Source organism: Suillus plorans (genome assembly GCF_016647745.1).
Source record: "Suillus plorans strain S12 chromosome Unknown HD556scaffold_27, whole genome shotgun sequence".
NCBI classification, from domain to species: Eukaryota; Fungi; Basidiomycota; class Agaricomycetes; order Boletales; family Suillaceae; genus Suillus; species Suillus plorans.
The window spans coordinates 438,864-454,196 of NW_024537411.1; the positions used below are offsets into that span (position 1 = coordinate 438,864).

At 44.7% G+C, this 15,333-nt stretch overlaps 4 protein-coding genes across 4 annotated transcripts; 1 reads left to right on the top strand and 3 right to left on the bottom strand.

Annotated features, from left to right (window-relative positions):
- Positions 1–960: 960 nt before the first annotated feature.
- On the bottom strand, positions 961–3,167 carry HD556DRAFT_1443180 (uncharacterized protein; the record flags this gene model as incomplete). Its single annotated transcript, XM_041306567.1, has 4 exons — positions 961–2,148; positions 2,211–2,233; positions 2,288–2,501; positions 2,556–3,167. 4 exons carry the CDS (start codon positions 3,165–3,167, stop codon positions 961–963), a joined length of 2,037 nt encoding a protein of 678 aa, XP_041160464.1.
- A 293-nt stretch (positions 3,168–3,460) lies between these two features.
- Positions 3,461–6,245, top strand: HD556DRAFT_1308286 (uncharacterized protein; the record flags this gene model as incomplete). Its single annotated transcript, XM_041300114.1, has 10 exons — positions 3,461–3,775; positions 3,836–3,943; positions 4,019–4,255; positions 4,295–4,852; positions 4,906–5,359; positions 5,405–5,451; positions 5,506–5,682; positions 5,732–5,901; positions 5,962–6,117; positions 6,170–6,245. 10 exons carry the CDS (start codon positions 3,461–3,463, stop codon positions 6,243–6,245), a joined length of 2,298 nt encoding a protein of 765 aa, XP_041160465.1.
- Positions 6,246–7,550: 1,305 nt separating this feature from the next.
- HD556DRAFT_1308287 (uncharacterized protein) lies at positions 7,551–9,003 on the bottom strand (the record flags this gene model as incomplete). Its single annotated transcript, XM_041300115.1, has 5 exons — positions 7,551–7,610; positions 7,985–8,128; positions 8,237–8,325; positions 8,575–8,781; positions 8,844–9,003. 5 exons carry the CDS (start codon positions 9,001–9,003, stop codon positions 7,551–7,553), a joined length of 660 nt encoding a protein of 219 aa, XP_041160466.1.
- A 4,290-nt stretch (positions 9,004–13,293) lies between these two features.
- On the bottom strand, positions 13,294–15,044 carry HD556DRAFT_1308288 (uncharacterized protein; the record flags this gene model as incomplete). The annotated part of the gene is made up of 11 exons (XM_041300116.1): positions 13,294–13,359; positions 13,416–13,454; positions 13,487–13,542; positions 13,706–13,754; positions 13,940–14,068; positions 14,157–14,213; positions 14,356–14,416; positions 14,500–14,595; positions 14,651–14,758; positions 14,951–14,970; positions 15,018–15,044. 11 exons carry the CDS (start codon positions 15,042–15,044, stop codon positions 13,294–13,296), a joined length of 708 nt encoding a protein of 235 aa, XP_041160467.1.
- Positions 15,045–15,333: the final 289 nt, after the last annotated feature.

Below are 15,333 nucleotides of genomic sequence, written 5' to 3' on the forward strand. Positions count from 1 at the left end.
ACTTCCAAAACAATTGAATCATGATACAAAATACTATGAGTTTGAGATAGCATAGTAGAAGTCTTTGTCGAAATATTTGTTTAAGAAGAAAGTTTGAGCAAAATGAGCACTATTTTGTGCTGTTAGACGAGAATCAGCAATAGGGCCAAATTGGGGGATAATGTGAGCTAAAGAACAAAGTTGATCTAGTGGGAGGATGTCGCTGAAGGGAGTCCCTGCTGATCGCATTGCACGTTTTACAACATGCATTTTTGTTGTGCGTTCCAGTAAGTTTCCATGTCGCTGAGGCACAATATCCAGGCGTTGAACATAGGTAAGAAAACGTGTGGCCCAGCGGGCACTACTAGTTTGTCCTCGTGGAGGAAGCGGTTGCATGATAAGGTGTACCTCAACAACAGCATGGCCTGCAAGTTGCTCGATTGTCAAACTTGGATATAATATATAAATTAACATTTGAAAAGTGTACCTTTAAGCCCACTGGTGGGCCATCGTTCACATCTGCCAGCCTGAGTGGTATCATCAACAGCAAAAATGGCAGTGTCGTAATGGCCATACTTCCAAGTTGCGCTCGGAGGTGATGCGTTGACCGTAAGAGCAGGAGAAGTGATAGATGGGCTATGGTAGGATGCCTGCTGCACACGTACTTTGAACCAGACCATAAGGTCGTCAAATGGAAGAGGTGCATCAGGTGGTGCTCGGCGCTGTCCCTCCAGCAAGTGGAAGGTTTGAACAGTACCTTCTCGTTGAATATAGTCAGCGAGTGCCCCCCCAGAGATCATCCAAAACTGTCTGCAAATGTAGTTCATCAACATGTGAGCCTTCATCTGACTCGGAATCATGATGTCCTGAATCAACATCCATTGTTCGAGAAGCAGAAGTTTGTGATCGTGACCGAGCGATTATTGATATTGTGATATGAAAGTTTCGACACTTTTCTCGGCGATCAAAAAAACGGCATATTTAAGCATCATAATTGATGTTGTTAGAGGAATCTGCAGGATCCTTGATTAGAGTGATGTGAGCATGCTCTGTGGTGTCAGCAGACCACTGCAAGAGAGAGCTGACATGACGTATACTAGGCACGACACTCTGCATCAACTCCAGTTTGGGTATATGCCAGTTGTTGAGGACCTGTTTGCTCTGGGCACCTCGATGCGTGCTGCAAGCAATGATATCTTGCTTGTGATCATGAAATTCACTGAGGGCACCAAGAATATTTTGACAATGTGCTTCATTGATCGTAGTCGCTTGTGATAGATAGCGAAAGTCCATCAGAGCGCGAATGGCTATGACAACGCCAGGCGGCGCAGCATCAGCAATGAGAGCAACAATATAGTGTTGCATGTCGCACTGGGCTCTTCCAGTGACTTGTTTAAGCTTTGAAATACCATCTTTGAATTGTCGGAACGTCGTGAGTGGTTGTAAAACAGAGAAGTGAAAGTCTAGTTCCTGCTCGCCAACAGCTGCGAGACACCACTTAACATCGTGGTCATAAAACTGACGGTGCCAGTGATGCAGGGGTTCGGGAGTGAGAAACAGATATGGATCCGCGAGTGACCAATCATGCCAGAATGGCTGGGCGACACTGCTCAGGCGGAAGGCAGCACATGCATCAAAGTAGTCTTCGATGTCGAGGGGATTGCAATCAATGCTCGAAAGCTGCTCGAGAGTCGTTTTGGCTGTTCGAGGAGGGTGTTGAAAGGCGTCTCCGAAATGTTCATACATAGCCATAGTTACAGGCAAGGTCTTTCCTCGAACACATGCAAGCATGCATGCCTCAGGTGTATCAACAATGTATGAAGCTAAGGGTGTGAAACAATATCTGAGGTTCCCAACTGGGTCAGACATCATCCTCCCGATGCGTGCAGCTTGCTTGAGCGGCTCTAGCACAATATCTAGACATTGGTGGACCAAGCGGGCTTCAAGAACACTCTGCATCCACTTCACCAGATGCAGAAATTCAGCAATTGGAAGCAGCGCTGTCAGGAGGAACACATGTGAGGATGCCTTGTTCCGAGTCGCCATTTTGATGTTGGCAAGGCTAATCAGGAGCGGGTGAGCGATATGTCCACCAGTCATGTTGGTGATGTTAGTTTTATCAGATGAAAGTATAATACCTAACAATGTCACACCATCTGGAAGTTGTGACTATGATGTGGTATGAGAGTTAGTAAGATGAACTTGAAAATTATTGATCACAAGGTACGTACCTGCATCGACCATGCTGTGTCCCCTGTCATCCATTCACTATAAATTCAAACTGTACGTTCTGCTGTTTCATAGACACGTTGAGGTGTGACATTGATTTCCTTGGCAAAGAGCGGGTGGCTAAAAAGCGATTTGATGCAATCCAACGGATCGCACCAGTCAAAATGTAGAGGTTGCTTCGTTGGGTGAGTTGTTGAGACAATGCGGTACTGCCACTTCGGAACAGGAGGCAGCAGCTCAGCGCGACCACATAACTCCTTGGCTGTACGAAAGGAGAGAGGTAATACTTTAACCTGTAGAGAAATCAGCACTTGTGATAGCAACATGCTCGCTCACTCAAGACGTACTAGTTCCAGCCCCAGGAACTCATCTATGGCTGCCATACTTAATGACAAGCACAGGAGAAAGCTGCCAAGCTCCCAGTCCTGACAGGATGCGAATGGATAGTAAAGATTGTCCTTACGTTGTACTGCATATGCATCCATATCAAACCTATCTTGGAAGGTTTGGCCGTGCTTATATACCTTCGCGGCATTCCTGAAACGCTCAATGTAAGGCTTCTCCAAAGCTTGACTACCTAAAGGCTCTTCAAGGGACCCTGCCAGTGGCAAGTCATTCTCCGAGCTTACCCTGCCTCCCTCGTCACCATAGAAATCGCAGCCCGAGTCATTCATGCCTGCTGTTTCTCCATTGTCAACTTGAACTTGAGACTCGGAGTCCATTTGGAAATCTTGAAAAGGGCTTGGTGTTCTGGAATGGAGAGAGCCAGCGGATGACGACTCAGATGGGTTGAGAGTTTCTTGCTGGTCTGCCAACTTCTGTGAGTCTTGCAAAATTTGTGCAGCGCTCTCAAGTTGATCAATCCATCGTAGGCAGGATGTAAGGGGCTGGCTCAGGTGTTGTGAAACAGCCTGAGCACTCTTAAATTGTTTCAAGCAGTTAGGGCAGTTGGCTGTCATTGACTCAAAGTAAGGATGGTGGTGCTATTCAAGTTAAAGTTCAATGTTATTGATCCGAGTCAGCTGAAGAACATATACTAGTAGTAGTAGAGTCTCAGCTACCGGTACGACTCGGCGGATTCGGATCAGATAGTAGTGCTAGTACTGTATTTAGTAATTAAACATATGCAGGCGCTAAGTACTACTACTACTAGTACTACCTAAATGGATGCTGTAACTATTTATTATTTGGCATCAAATTGAAGGTTCGATTTTCTCCATCATTCGCCTAGTAATCTTGTGCTAATACTACCATGGGCCGACAGAAGAAGCCACGAGTCGGAGCCACGTCAGTTCAAGTCGTCGAATCAGACTTTGACGATGAACCAGCGACAGTTCAACTTCCCCGTCGTCGTTCAAACCGACCTGGTGCTGGCGTTGGAGGCAGGAATTCTCAACTAGAGAAAATAGGAAATGCCATCCAGACTCCAGTCAGAGCATCCAGCAAATCGAAGGTTCAGAATGTGGTTGTCCCTTCGGATGAGCCTGAAAATGCGATGGCTCTGGTGGCGAAGAAGAAGGGGAGAGGAAAAGCACCTCGGCAGCTTGAGAGAAACCTGAGTGTAATAGTAAGTACTGGCTTGGTCAATTTTTATTATCATTATCTCAATACTAATGTTGGTATTCAGCAGGAGGCATCCGAGTCAAGCCTCACTGCCGCAGATCCCATACCTACTCTACACGTCACAGACCAAGGGAGGTTTGGATTGCAGGATCGTCCGATTCCCTCAGCATATGTCAGTTCCAAACCACTCCAGTCCCATCAAACGGATCCTCCTGGGCGTGACTTAGTAACGATATCTCCTACCCAGCCCTATGTTCGTGATCGCGGTACCTCTCAAGGTGCTTCTCACTGTGGTGCTTCTCGTGGCACCTCTCGTGGCACTTCTCAGCGCAGTGTATTTCGTGGTGCATCTCGCACTAGCAGTGTCCCTCATGGTGCCCCTCTTCACGACCCTCAGGCTGATAGGATCGGACCTCCAGCTGTCCAGCATCCTGCCAGTGCCACAGTTGGCGCACATGTTGTTTCTCATGATCCTCCTGAGTCCGTCAGTGCTCGCCGTATTTTTTCTCATAATATTCCTCAGTCTGTCAGTGATCGACGCTTGGGCTCATCTACTATTCCCATTCGCAACCCTTTAGTTCAGCAGCATCTGTCAGCCACCATGACACCCCACTGCGCCGTTGCTTGCCCTCCTGCTTTCGGTTCCTCCAGTGGTCCAGATATTTTTGTTGACGATGCTGAAGAAGGTAACAAAGAAGCGGATGGAGAAGGGGACATTGAAGAGGATGTCATGTATAATGAGGGAGGAGATTCTGCAGAAGAAGATGTCATTGATATCGATATGGAGCACGAGGAGGATTTTCGCAGGACTGACGACATCATGCAACCCTCAGAACACGATGATCAAATGTACCCCAGCAACCAAGTCAGACGCCCTGCGCAAGCACCTGATCAAGGTGCATATTTTCAGGATGAGGATTCTAATCGTGACAACGTAGGAGCGACTGGCATGTATCGGAATGATCGCACCTCTAGCAGGAAGAGTAAAGACCGGCACATCAACATAGCTCAGGCGCCGAAGCGAGCGAGCCTGCAAAGCACTGACAAACGAGCTCGGAGTCGTTCGAACACCCTAGTGGTTGTAAGTACTACTCACTCATATTGCTACTACTGTGTATTGACACCGTTTTTCAGCCTAATATCGATTATGATGTCCTCCAGGCTCACCACAAGAAGAATCATCGGCCATGTTCACCGTCCCCTACATATTTGAACAGCGTGCGGAATCGCCATCTGAAGACTAAGTGTGCTCACACAAGAAACACCCTGTCAAGTGATGACTCTGACCAGTCTGAGCAGGACGACTTGGAGGACCTCGCCAATGAGGTCGAGATTGATACTGGGAGGCGCCGCCGCACCAAGAAAGCGAAAGGTGCTACTACTAATCGTGATGCAACTAATGTTGGGTTCTACCCGTCACTCTGGCAAAAACTTCTTGACCGCGCGAAGGCTAATTTCAGGCTTCATATTGCTATTTCAGTCCCGTTCCCTGACAAAGAGGAATCCATTGGCAGTACTGGAGTCTGTGGTGAAGTGATCGCAGAAGCGATTGTGCACTGGCAAGAACAGAAACGCAAACTCGAGAAAGGTATTTTATTTTCTCAAATTACAGTTAGTACTGCCCACTGACAAGCATATGAAGGCTACTACCCTGAATTCAAGATGGAGATGGCTACTGTGGTAAGTCGTACTAACATATATGTTTTCATTCACTACTAAGTCGTGCGGATCCAGGTTCTTAACGACGCTGCGACATTCCGCAGCAAGGTCAAACAGATCACACTTACTGTCATTCCGATGGTATATGAACTAGCACTTGGCATCAACGGGAATACAATCGATAGCATCAAACTCAAGGCAACTGGTTTGTTGAAGAAAGCAATGTATCTACATGGCCATCCTGATTCTGAGGTATGTTGTTCGTCGTCCTTGATATTCAATTCTAAATGTCTAGTACTAGGGTTGTGCATCTAACTTTGCGAACGACGTGATCCGGATCGCTTGCCATAAGTCATTTTATGACAATGGTTCCAAATCACTCAAGCAATTCGCTGAGTTTCAGAAGACCGTTCCACCCCCAGCGCTCTTTCTCGTTGGGACTATTGTGAGTGTGCCTGTAGTATGCTTAAAGTGCGTTTGCTGATTCTGAGTTTATTCTACTAAGATTCGTAATGTGATATATATCTACAGTAAATATGGCCAGGTAAATGGCGCCAAGCAGACACCTATTGAGGATTTGGAGGCTTCCTATGATCGTATTTCGACGTTGTTTGACCGCATGAACAAAGACGAGTATCACGGACCGAAACTGCGTCAAATGCTCAAAGCTTGGGCATTGGAAGGCATGTAAGTCCGGCATGATTTTTCACAAGTAACAGTATATTGACCATCGAGTTAGGAACGCACATGGCGCCGTCTTTGGTGCTGACGAAGGTGACGACGGCTGTTCAGAGTGGGATGTTGATCTCGATTAGTTTACTACTACTATCATTGTTTTATTTTGAATTGAATTATCATTGGTTTTCATATTAATGTGTTAGTGTGTAAGAATAATTGCTATACTAACAGTACTGGTAGCAGTATATTAAAAGTGCTACTACTATGGAACACCATACACCGCTGTATGACACTGCATAGCAGGTTTGTGCTATGCAGCGTCATACAGCGCTACAGTGCTGTGCGGCGCTGTGCCCGACGGCACAGCATGACACATCCGAAGCACACACTGTGGCTTGGCTGCACATGGGGGGACCTCCCTGCGAACCCTGAGTTTCTGTATGGCAATGTGCAGTGCCACATACCCCATTTGGGTTTTGCTGATGTACTGTCCAAGTAGAATAAAAAATTCTTGAATGTTGCAGCTGTGAGAGACAGAATAGTGATTTTTTGCAACCTCATATAATCATAAATGATCCAGATCCCATAGATCCCAGAGAGATATTCAAAAAGTTACACCTGGAACATATCAAACACCTTGTCAGGGTGTCAGAACGCAATTTCGATAGAGGTCATTCTCTTGTTTTAAGATGCTATAGACAGATGATTGACAACGTGTATGAAAGTGTGACAGCAAATAGGAGAGTGTGTAAGAAATTCAATCTCTGCTATGGCACACTCGGCTTGATACACGACGTCCAATTGCATCACATCTCATTCTCGTATCCTTACAATGGACTGAAGGCTGCAGCACTGAATATTGAATTGTTACAGCGCACTTTGATGACCAACGCTATGAGGGTTTATTTAGTCCCCCGTTCTCGCAGGCACCACCTAGAAAATGATAATAATGTCGCTGCGTCGTACCTGAATTCCTGCAAGATATGATTCCCCCAAATTCAATTCTGCAGCCACCAGGTGTCACTCAATCCTCAATATCAATGTCCGAGTCAGGCATGGATCGGCCGGCCCCCCCCCCAGCTATGTACCTCCATATTATCCAATGCACCATCCTACACCTCAGTCTCCACCTGCTCTCCACCCTCAGTTCATATCGGTTGGTAGACATCTCACTGGTATGTCTCAGGATTTTCAAGTTGGTGGTGGAGCGATTTTCTTGGCCTTCATCCGACACTCCACCACAAAATCAGCAAAAATCAGCAAAAATCAGATTCATATAGAGCAGCTACGAATCTACGACGGTGCAAATCCATAGAAGAAAATATGATGTGGTTGAGGAGTTACAAAAGGTTTATTGAAAATGTTGCAGAACCCCAGGAGTGATAGTAAGCCGAACCGTGGACCAGACCATCGGTTCAGTCCAATAATGGTCCGGTTCCGGTTCAGTAGAGGTTCGAACCGAGAACCGGACCCAAAAAAAATGTCAAAATGTTTAAATGTAGCTAGGTACAAAAGTCGAATAAACTACACTAGCACAACATCCTCGTCATCTTTGTCATGTAGTGCAGCAATCAATGAATCCAGATGCTGTTCAGCATCACTAGCGGCCGAAATGTGACCATTGCGATAGGCACTCTTCAGCAGCTGCAAACTCTCGAATACATCCTCCTTAAGACGGTTCCGTCGTTTTGTTCCTGTAAGCCCACCGCTTGAGAAAGTGCGCTCCGATGTGGTACTACTACCCTGAATAGCCAGATAGTCTCTGGCCATGCGCGAAAATGTCGGATATAATGATTGGTGATGCTGCAATAAAATAAGCTAGTTAGATACAAAAGGACTCACAACAAAAATAGAAACTTACACCCCACCAACGTACAATGTCTTCAGTTTGCTCAAGGGGACTCTGAAGGTATGCTGTAAGTTCAGCACAAGGCTTAGCCTGCACACGATCAGACACTTGACGGGCTTGCACAGCAGCAAGGACCCATGAACGGCCATATTGGCCATGTCCAACAGGTTCCTGCTCGGTGTTTTCACCTGCAGGTGCTGAGGCGCTGAGGACATATTATGCATCAAACTATTTAAACGAGTCAGCACATAACTATGTCGCCAATAGACAAACACTTACAACTTGTTCAAAGATTTTGAGGCCAACATCAAACAATTCTTTCTCCCATTGATGTTCAGCGTATGTGAGCTTCACATTAGGATCGAGTGCTGTAAATGCAAGACATTAGTATCATAGTAATGAATCAATGAAAGTAAAAACATACCAAGACAAATAAAATATGCGCTAGTGTCCTTAGTTTTGTTGTATCACTTCGCAATATTCTTGAGTCCATTTTGAAGAGCATCATGTACTGGAGAAAATCGAGCATGAGCGGCCATATTTTCCCAGGATTGCTGTAAAAACTCCAGGACCGGAAGGGTGCACCAAACAGAAGGATCAAGTCTTGCCTGCCTCACGGTCCGCATCCACCATAGCTTTAGTTTGTGCATATGAAGCCTCCGCACCATCCTCTGTGCAATCGGCATCATCCTCCAAGTCAGTTTCAATGGCGTCGGCATTGCCCCCATCATCACTAGAAGCACTAGAAGCTGAAATGACCTTGCGTGCAACTCGCTGTCTGGTCCCTGGACCATCAGCGGCCTTGCGCTTGCTCCAGGCTGAACCTGATGAGGCGACATTATCAGGATCGACCATTTCGTCGAAGGTCGAGGTTCTCGGGCACTACATTGAGCACCAGTAAAGAAATGGTGCACTGGAGGAGTAGAACTTGCTGCAATGGGACCAGGGGCAGATATAGGCTCCTCGTCGTCCGGGTCATTGTGCCATACGATTTTGGAAGCATCTTTTAGATGGCCGTCAGGACCAACAGCGCACTGGTCAGACATAATTGTAGGTGGGAAAATGACAGATCAGCTCACCATGTAATTCACGCGACCCAACTTTAAGCTGCACCTATTAATCAAAAAAAGCTCAGGAAATGTCAATCAGTAAATTAGTTGATAAATTACCTGAAAGTCGTTGATTGAAATTTGAGAATCTGAATGAGAGTCCGAAGTGGCGTTGTCAAGGTGCTGGAGTCGCAGATGGTGTTGTTGGCGCCTCCTGGTGTGGTAAAAGGAGAGGTGCCAGAGGGATATCTGAGACTTGCGGAGAGATGATGGATGACGCGGACGAGGCAACATCAAGGTTGTCGTTAAGAATAGCCTACCATGTTCTGCCGGTTAGAGTAGGTCTGTCAATTATAGAATTAGATCTACACCCTATTATTAATAGTACTACACTAAAAATATTTACTGACTTGCCACCGGTTCAAACAGGTTCGAACCAGATCAGAACCGGTTCTGCAATTCTGCAAGTCCTCGAACCATGGACCGGACCAATGGTCCAGTTCCCCCTATTGCCTGAACCTTGAACTGGACCCTCGGTCAGGTTCGAAACGGTCTGGGTTCGAACCGTGGTTCAGAACCGGACCCGGCCACCACTAATTGATAATACGAAATATAAATATATCTTTAATGCTGGCTTATACTTCGAAATGAAACTTCACGTTTAAGACTTCAAAAAACTTTAACCATTGCATGTGACCAAATGCCTGCTCATAATACGAAGTTTGGACCACCACTTAGACGGGCATTAAAATTTAAAATACCTCTTGACAATAAAACAGTACATAAAACATGAAGTTTTGGCTCCAGATAAAATTAATTGCCCGATGATTGCCCACTTACGAGTACACGAGTAGATTTTCTGTCCATTTGAAGAAAACTTGTATTATTTTTTTTTGCATCAGATTGAGTCCTTTGGGGTCGCAGACCCCATATTGGACATGTTTCGTCATATGCTTTCCCCCGTATCCATGTATTCTAATAGTACATACATATTGAGTCCTTTGGGTTGCTTTCCCCATGTCCATGTATTCTTATAGTACAGTACAGTAAAGTGATGACACAAAATGATCTAATTGTCTGTGAATGCTAAGAGGATATCAGAGACGCACATTAAACGACAAAAAAGATAGCTTACCACTTGCTTTGGTAGTGAGAAAGTCAGAACATGCCGCGTCAAGATTCTTCTTGAACTTCTTTGTCGCTCCATTGAATTTCAGTCCATGTTTCCAATGTGTGTTGTTCACCGGACCATTGTTGTCCACATATTACAGTGACCTATCTCTGTATAATACGAGGCAACGGACATGCATAATATCCCGTATGATACGGGCCAGCGGACCATGGGCCCATGATAAAAATATCCTCGACTATGACAGATGGGCCGGGAGGGAAATTATTCCCGATGGAGGTGGGTGGGCCCATGCAGGGAATATATAGAGTAGATGAGTGGGCCGATGTACATGAATATTAGGTGGACGGGTGGGCCGAGGTAGTTGGATATTATGCAGATGGGTGTATTAAGGTAGATGTGTATGAGATAGATGGGTAGGTACTTGTTATCACATTCACGGGTGGGCCCAGACACATATTAAATTAGACCGGTGGGCCAAGGGTATTATAAAATATTGTATTAGACGGGTAGGCCCAGATGCATATTAATTAGACCGGTGGGCCGAGGGTGTTGTATGGGATGTTGTATTAGATGGGTGGGCCGAGGGTGGTATAAAATATAGATGGGTGGGCCCATGTGTATCATAATTGTAGACATGATGGAGCTGAGGTAGTTGTACATCAACCAAATCAGAGGAGGTAATAAATCAAAGTTACCAAGTTCCCGGAGCAGCAGGTGATCTCCTGACATGGCCTTTGATGGTGCACAGGTTGTCTTGCAAAATTTGGAATCCGGGGTGCGAAGCTTGTGTTGCCCTACAAGAAGCCAAGTTCCAATTACCAACCTTTGGGTCAACCATACTCAGAGGAGGTAATAAATCAAAGTTACCGAGTTCCCGGAGCAGCAGGTGATCTCCTGACATGGCCTTTGATGGTGCACAGGTTGTCTTGCAGAATTTGGAATCCGGGGTGCGAAGCTTGTGTTGCCCTATGAGACGCCAAGTTCTGACCACCAAAATTTGGGTCAACCGTACCGACTTCCGAGTTCCAGGACCCGGGAGTCAACAAATGAATATCTGATAACCAGCACACTTCCAATCAGGTAGTATTTCATTGAGCAATGGATCATCCAAGGGGTCCCTTATCAGACTCGGTAGTCAATATAGGCAAATGATAATGAAAACATGAAAGTTGTTATTATGCTATTTTTCAAACCCGAGACCCTGAAACCCATTGTTCAACATGTCCATTTTTCACTCACTGCACAAATCATCGAGTTTTGAGTGCCGAAACCCAAAACTCGAAACCCGGTGTGCAACATGTCGATTGTTCATTTACATTACACGAATCATCGAGTTCCAAGTGTTGAGTGCCGAAACCCGAAAATATGTATGGAACATGTCCATTTCCTACTCATTGCACATATCACCGAGTTTCGAGTGCCGAAACCCAAAACTCGAAACCCAGTGTGCATCATGTCCATTGTTCAATTATATTACACAAGTCATCGAGTTCCAAGGGCCGAGGGCCGAAATCCAAACCCCGGACCCCGAAAATATGTGCGCAACATGTCCATTTTTCACTCACTGCACAAATCACCGAGTTTCGAGTGCCAAAGCATGAAACTTGAAACCCAGTGTGCAACATGTTGATTTTTCATTTATATCACACAAATAACCAAGTGCCAAGTGCCAAGTGCTGAAACCCGAAGCCCGAGACCCGAAAATATGTATATAACATTTCCATTTTTCACTTGTTGCACAAATCACTGAGTTTCAAGTGCTGAAACCCAAAACTCGAAACCTGGTGTGCAACATGTTCATTGTTCATTTACATTACACAGATTATCGAGTTCCGAGTGCCGAGGGCCGAAACTCAAAACCCAAAATCATGTACACAACATGTCCATTTTTCACTCATTGCACAAATCACCAAGTGTCGAGTGTCGAAACCTGAAACCCAGTACTTCAAATGAACACGAATTGTATTTGTATGTATTATCCATTGGTGTAGGGTTCAAATAACTTGGGAATTGTATTTGTCAGCACTCGGTACTCGGTACTTGGTGATTGGTGGTCAGTGGTCAGTACTTGAGACTTGGTAGTCAATATAGGCAAATGATAATGAAAAAATGACAGTTGTAGTCCACGTCAAGGTGAGTGTCTTGGTAGTCTTTCCTTGTCATTCGGCAAAACATCAGCAATAATGAAAAAATGAAAGTTGTTATTATGCTTAACTTCCTTACCGAAGGTTGTAGTCCAAGTCCAGGTAAGTGTAGTGATAGTCTTTTCTTGTCAATTGGTTATCTTTTTACTCATTACGCAGTACTCGGTGTGTGGGACATGATGCAAAAATTGGACATGTTCCTTCAAGGGTAATGCTGTATTTTCCATGTATTGTCTTTGAAATAACAGCTTAAAATAATGTTAGTTTTCTTCTCTGTGTTTTTCAAATATATACAGAACATTTGAAAAACACAGAGAAGAAAACTAACATTATTTTAAGCTGTTATTTCAAAGACAATACATGGAAAATACAGCATTACCCTTGAAGGAACATGTCCAATTTTTGCATCATGTCCCACACACAGATCATTGAAACATGAATTACTTTTTTTCAATGTTTTGACAGGAAAAATGAGGGGAAATTTCTATCTTCTCAATCAATGTTTTTTGAATGTTTGGTGGAAAAAAATGGGAAAATGCCTGCAGTGTGTGATGGAGCCATGGGATTTTCTTCAGCATCCGAGTCGCTCATTTGAACAATGGGCTCCTTGTGTCCTTTCCTTGCTGGGGCTGCTAGTGTTTCTCCAGTTTTTTGCAGTTGTGCTACATGGCTGCCAACACCTCGTGTACTTCTCTTGCTTTGTCGAGAGGGAGCTGCTGCTGGGGCAGCATGCTTTGCCTTCTTTCTTGGAGGCATCAGGAAAGCCGGAAACATATCAATAGTATAGCTGATCTAGTGCTGACACTTACATTTGATAATTAGAGCTAGGTAGATGTGAGGGGCCAGAGTAGGTTGTTTACTGTGCTGCAGCCCTATCAAAAGGCTCATATTCACGTTCTACTTTCTTCTATCATAGCCACAAAAATTCAATTTATTCTTTGCATAATCTGCAGGTCACCAATGTTACAAGAAGTATTCTATCGTGATTGCCCAAAAACTATTTTAAGAAAATCAACCACAGGCCTTGGGACATCTGGAATACCGTCTCAACGCTGAGGTGTAAAATTGCATCAAATTCTGCAAGCGTGAACAGGTGAGTACATGTAAGTCAACACCACAGAGAGAACTCGAACCTTGCGGCATTTTTGCACTGCAACACCCACTGCACCCAACTGTGTTGGAGTAAGTTTATGGAATGGTGTACCAGGAAACATAGCTTTTTCTTCAGGCCAACATGCAAACCAACATGAAAAGAGTGCACTGAAGAAAAAAATATGTTGAGACAGATCACATATCGCAAAGAATTCATCCGAGCAAGACAGAAGGAATTGCTGCTGGATGTATCGGAGGGGAAGAGGTCTCGTCGGTAAAGACTGTTTGCCTTCAATTCAGCAACGACGTGCACAAGGACTGCATTACTTACTGACACAGACATTGATTGAGATGAGTTGGGGTGTGAAGCTGCCTGATGCCTATTTATTACAGTTCAGGCAAATGCTTTGAGGAAGTTCACATTTTGAGTAATAGTGATGGCAACTGAAACAAGGACAAACATGTGACTCTCAATACCATTGTATTTGAAGTGGTGTCACAAGTATTGGAATAGCAATGATCCTCGGCTGAATTTTGTAAGCATCTCCGTGTCTATCTCGCTTACAGCTGCATAACACCAGAGCTCTTCAGTGGCAGCATTCACCAATTTGCATCGATGAAACAGATTACTGAGACACTCCGTGATTGCAGCGGATAAATGAGACTTCCCCCTATGAGATGACTGTATGTATTCCTGAATGGACTCAAGTATTTCCAAACAATCTGAAAGCATTGCGAGGACAATCTGTTGGTCCCAGTGGCCTCAAATCATCTGCGCATACAGTGTGTTGAATATTGAACAAGTCAGGAGGCTCGCCTTGGCGACATCGACACCACAACTAGGAGAACATGAGGTGTTCAGTATATGATGTTGTTCAGAATTGATGTAGAAGTATATTACAGGGTTGATGGTTAAGCGGCTGAAAAGAGTGTGGTTGAGTTGTGGGCGAGCTGTTAAAAGTGACAGTAATCAAAACTTACAATAACTTTGGCAGAATCTATGTGTCCTCCTGATGCCGAGGATGAACTATGATGTGGAGGGCTAGATGTTTGCATGTGTCATCCGAGAATTGACATGGAGGGACAGATGAGCTTAATTTGCGACTGGGAGCTTGTTGAACATACGTAGGAGGACCTGTGATGGATGGCTCACCAGAGCCCATGATCTGGCTGACCACCTTTTCAGCTTGTGATGACCTTTGGATGCAGATTCTCTTCTTCCTGTATAGTGGTGGGTCAGTATCATGTGGAGGAATAGAACATCATGAAAACGTACTTAGATGGACTTGCGCCAGAGACCTGACACCCAGAATCTATGACTTGGCTGACAATCTTTTTGGTTCGGTACTTGGCTGCCATTTTGATGCTGATTTCCTCTTTCTTCCTGTATAAACGGGTCAGTGCTGTCCAGCTTACTAGATGTATTAGCAATGCCAGACCTTTCATAATATGTCCTTCTGTAAATCGAGCTGCATTCTTCTCCTCAGGTGTGTTGTAGATGAGGGGATGCACCATCGTTCACCGTGTTTGGATAGTAAATGAGGCACAACAACGATAAGACTCCAGAAACACAAACCTGGATACAAAGCCAAACACCTGCCAGTCCAGTACTATGAGCAACTTCAATTCGCGTCTTCACTCACTGTTTCGTCTGCTGCCTTCAAGTTCATTGTTATTGTTGTTCCCAGTAATTACGCATAATTTAACTATAGTCTTTTCTACTAGAATACAGCTGGTTTCACGCAACACAGTATTTATAGGAGATTTTGGTTCAGAACATCTCATATGACATGTAAACGAGAACATTCTAATAAAATACACAGCAAACAGCTCCAGTCACATTCAGCATTCAGAGAATTCATACATATGATACTCAGTTTTGAGGTGTGTTGAGATATTTCACCACCATCAAGCAACTAGGTGTTAAGAGTTCTGCCTCAGGGGTATTAAGTTAGCTAT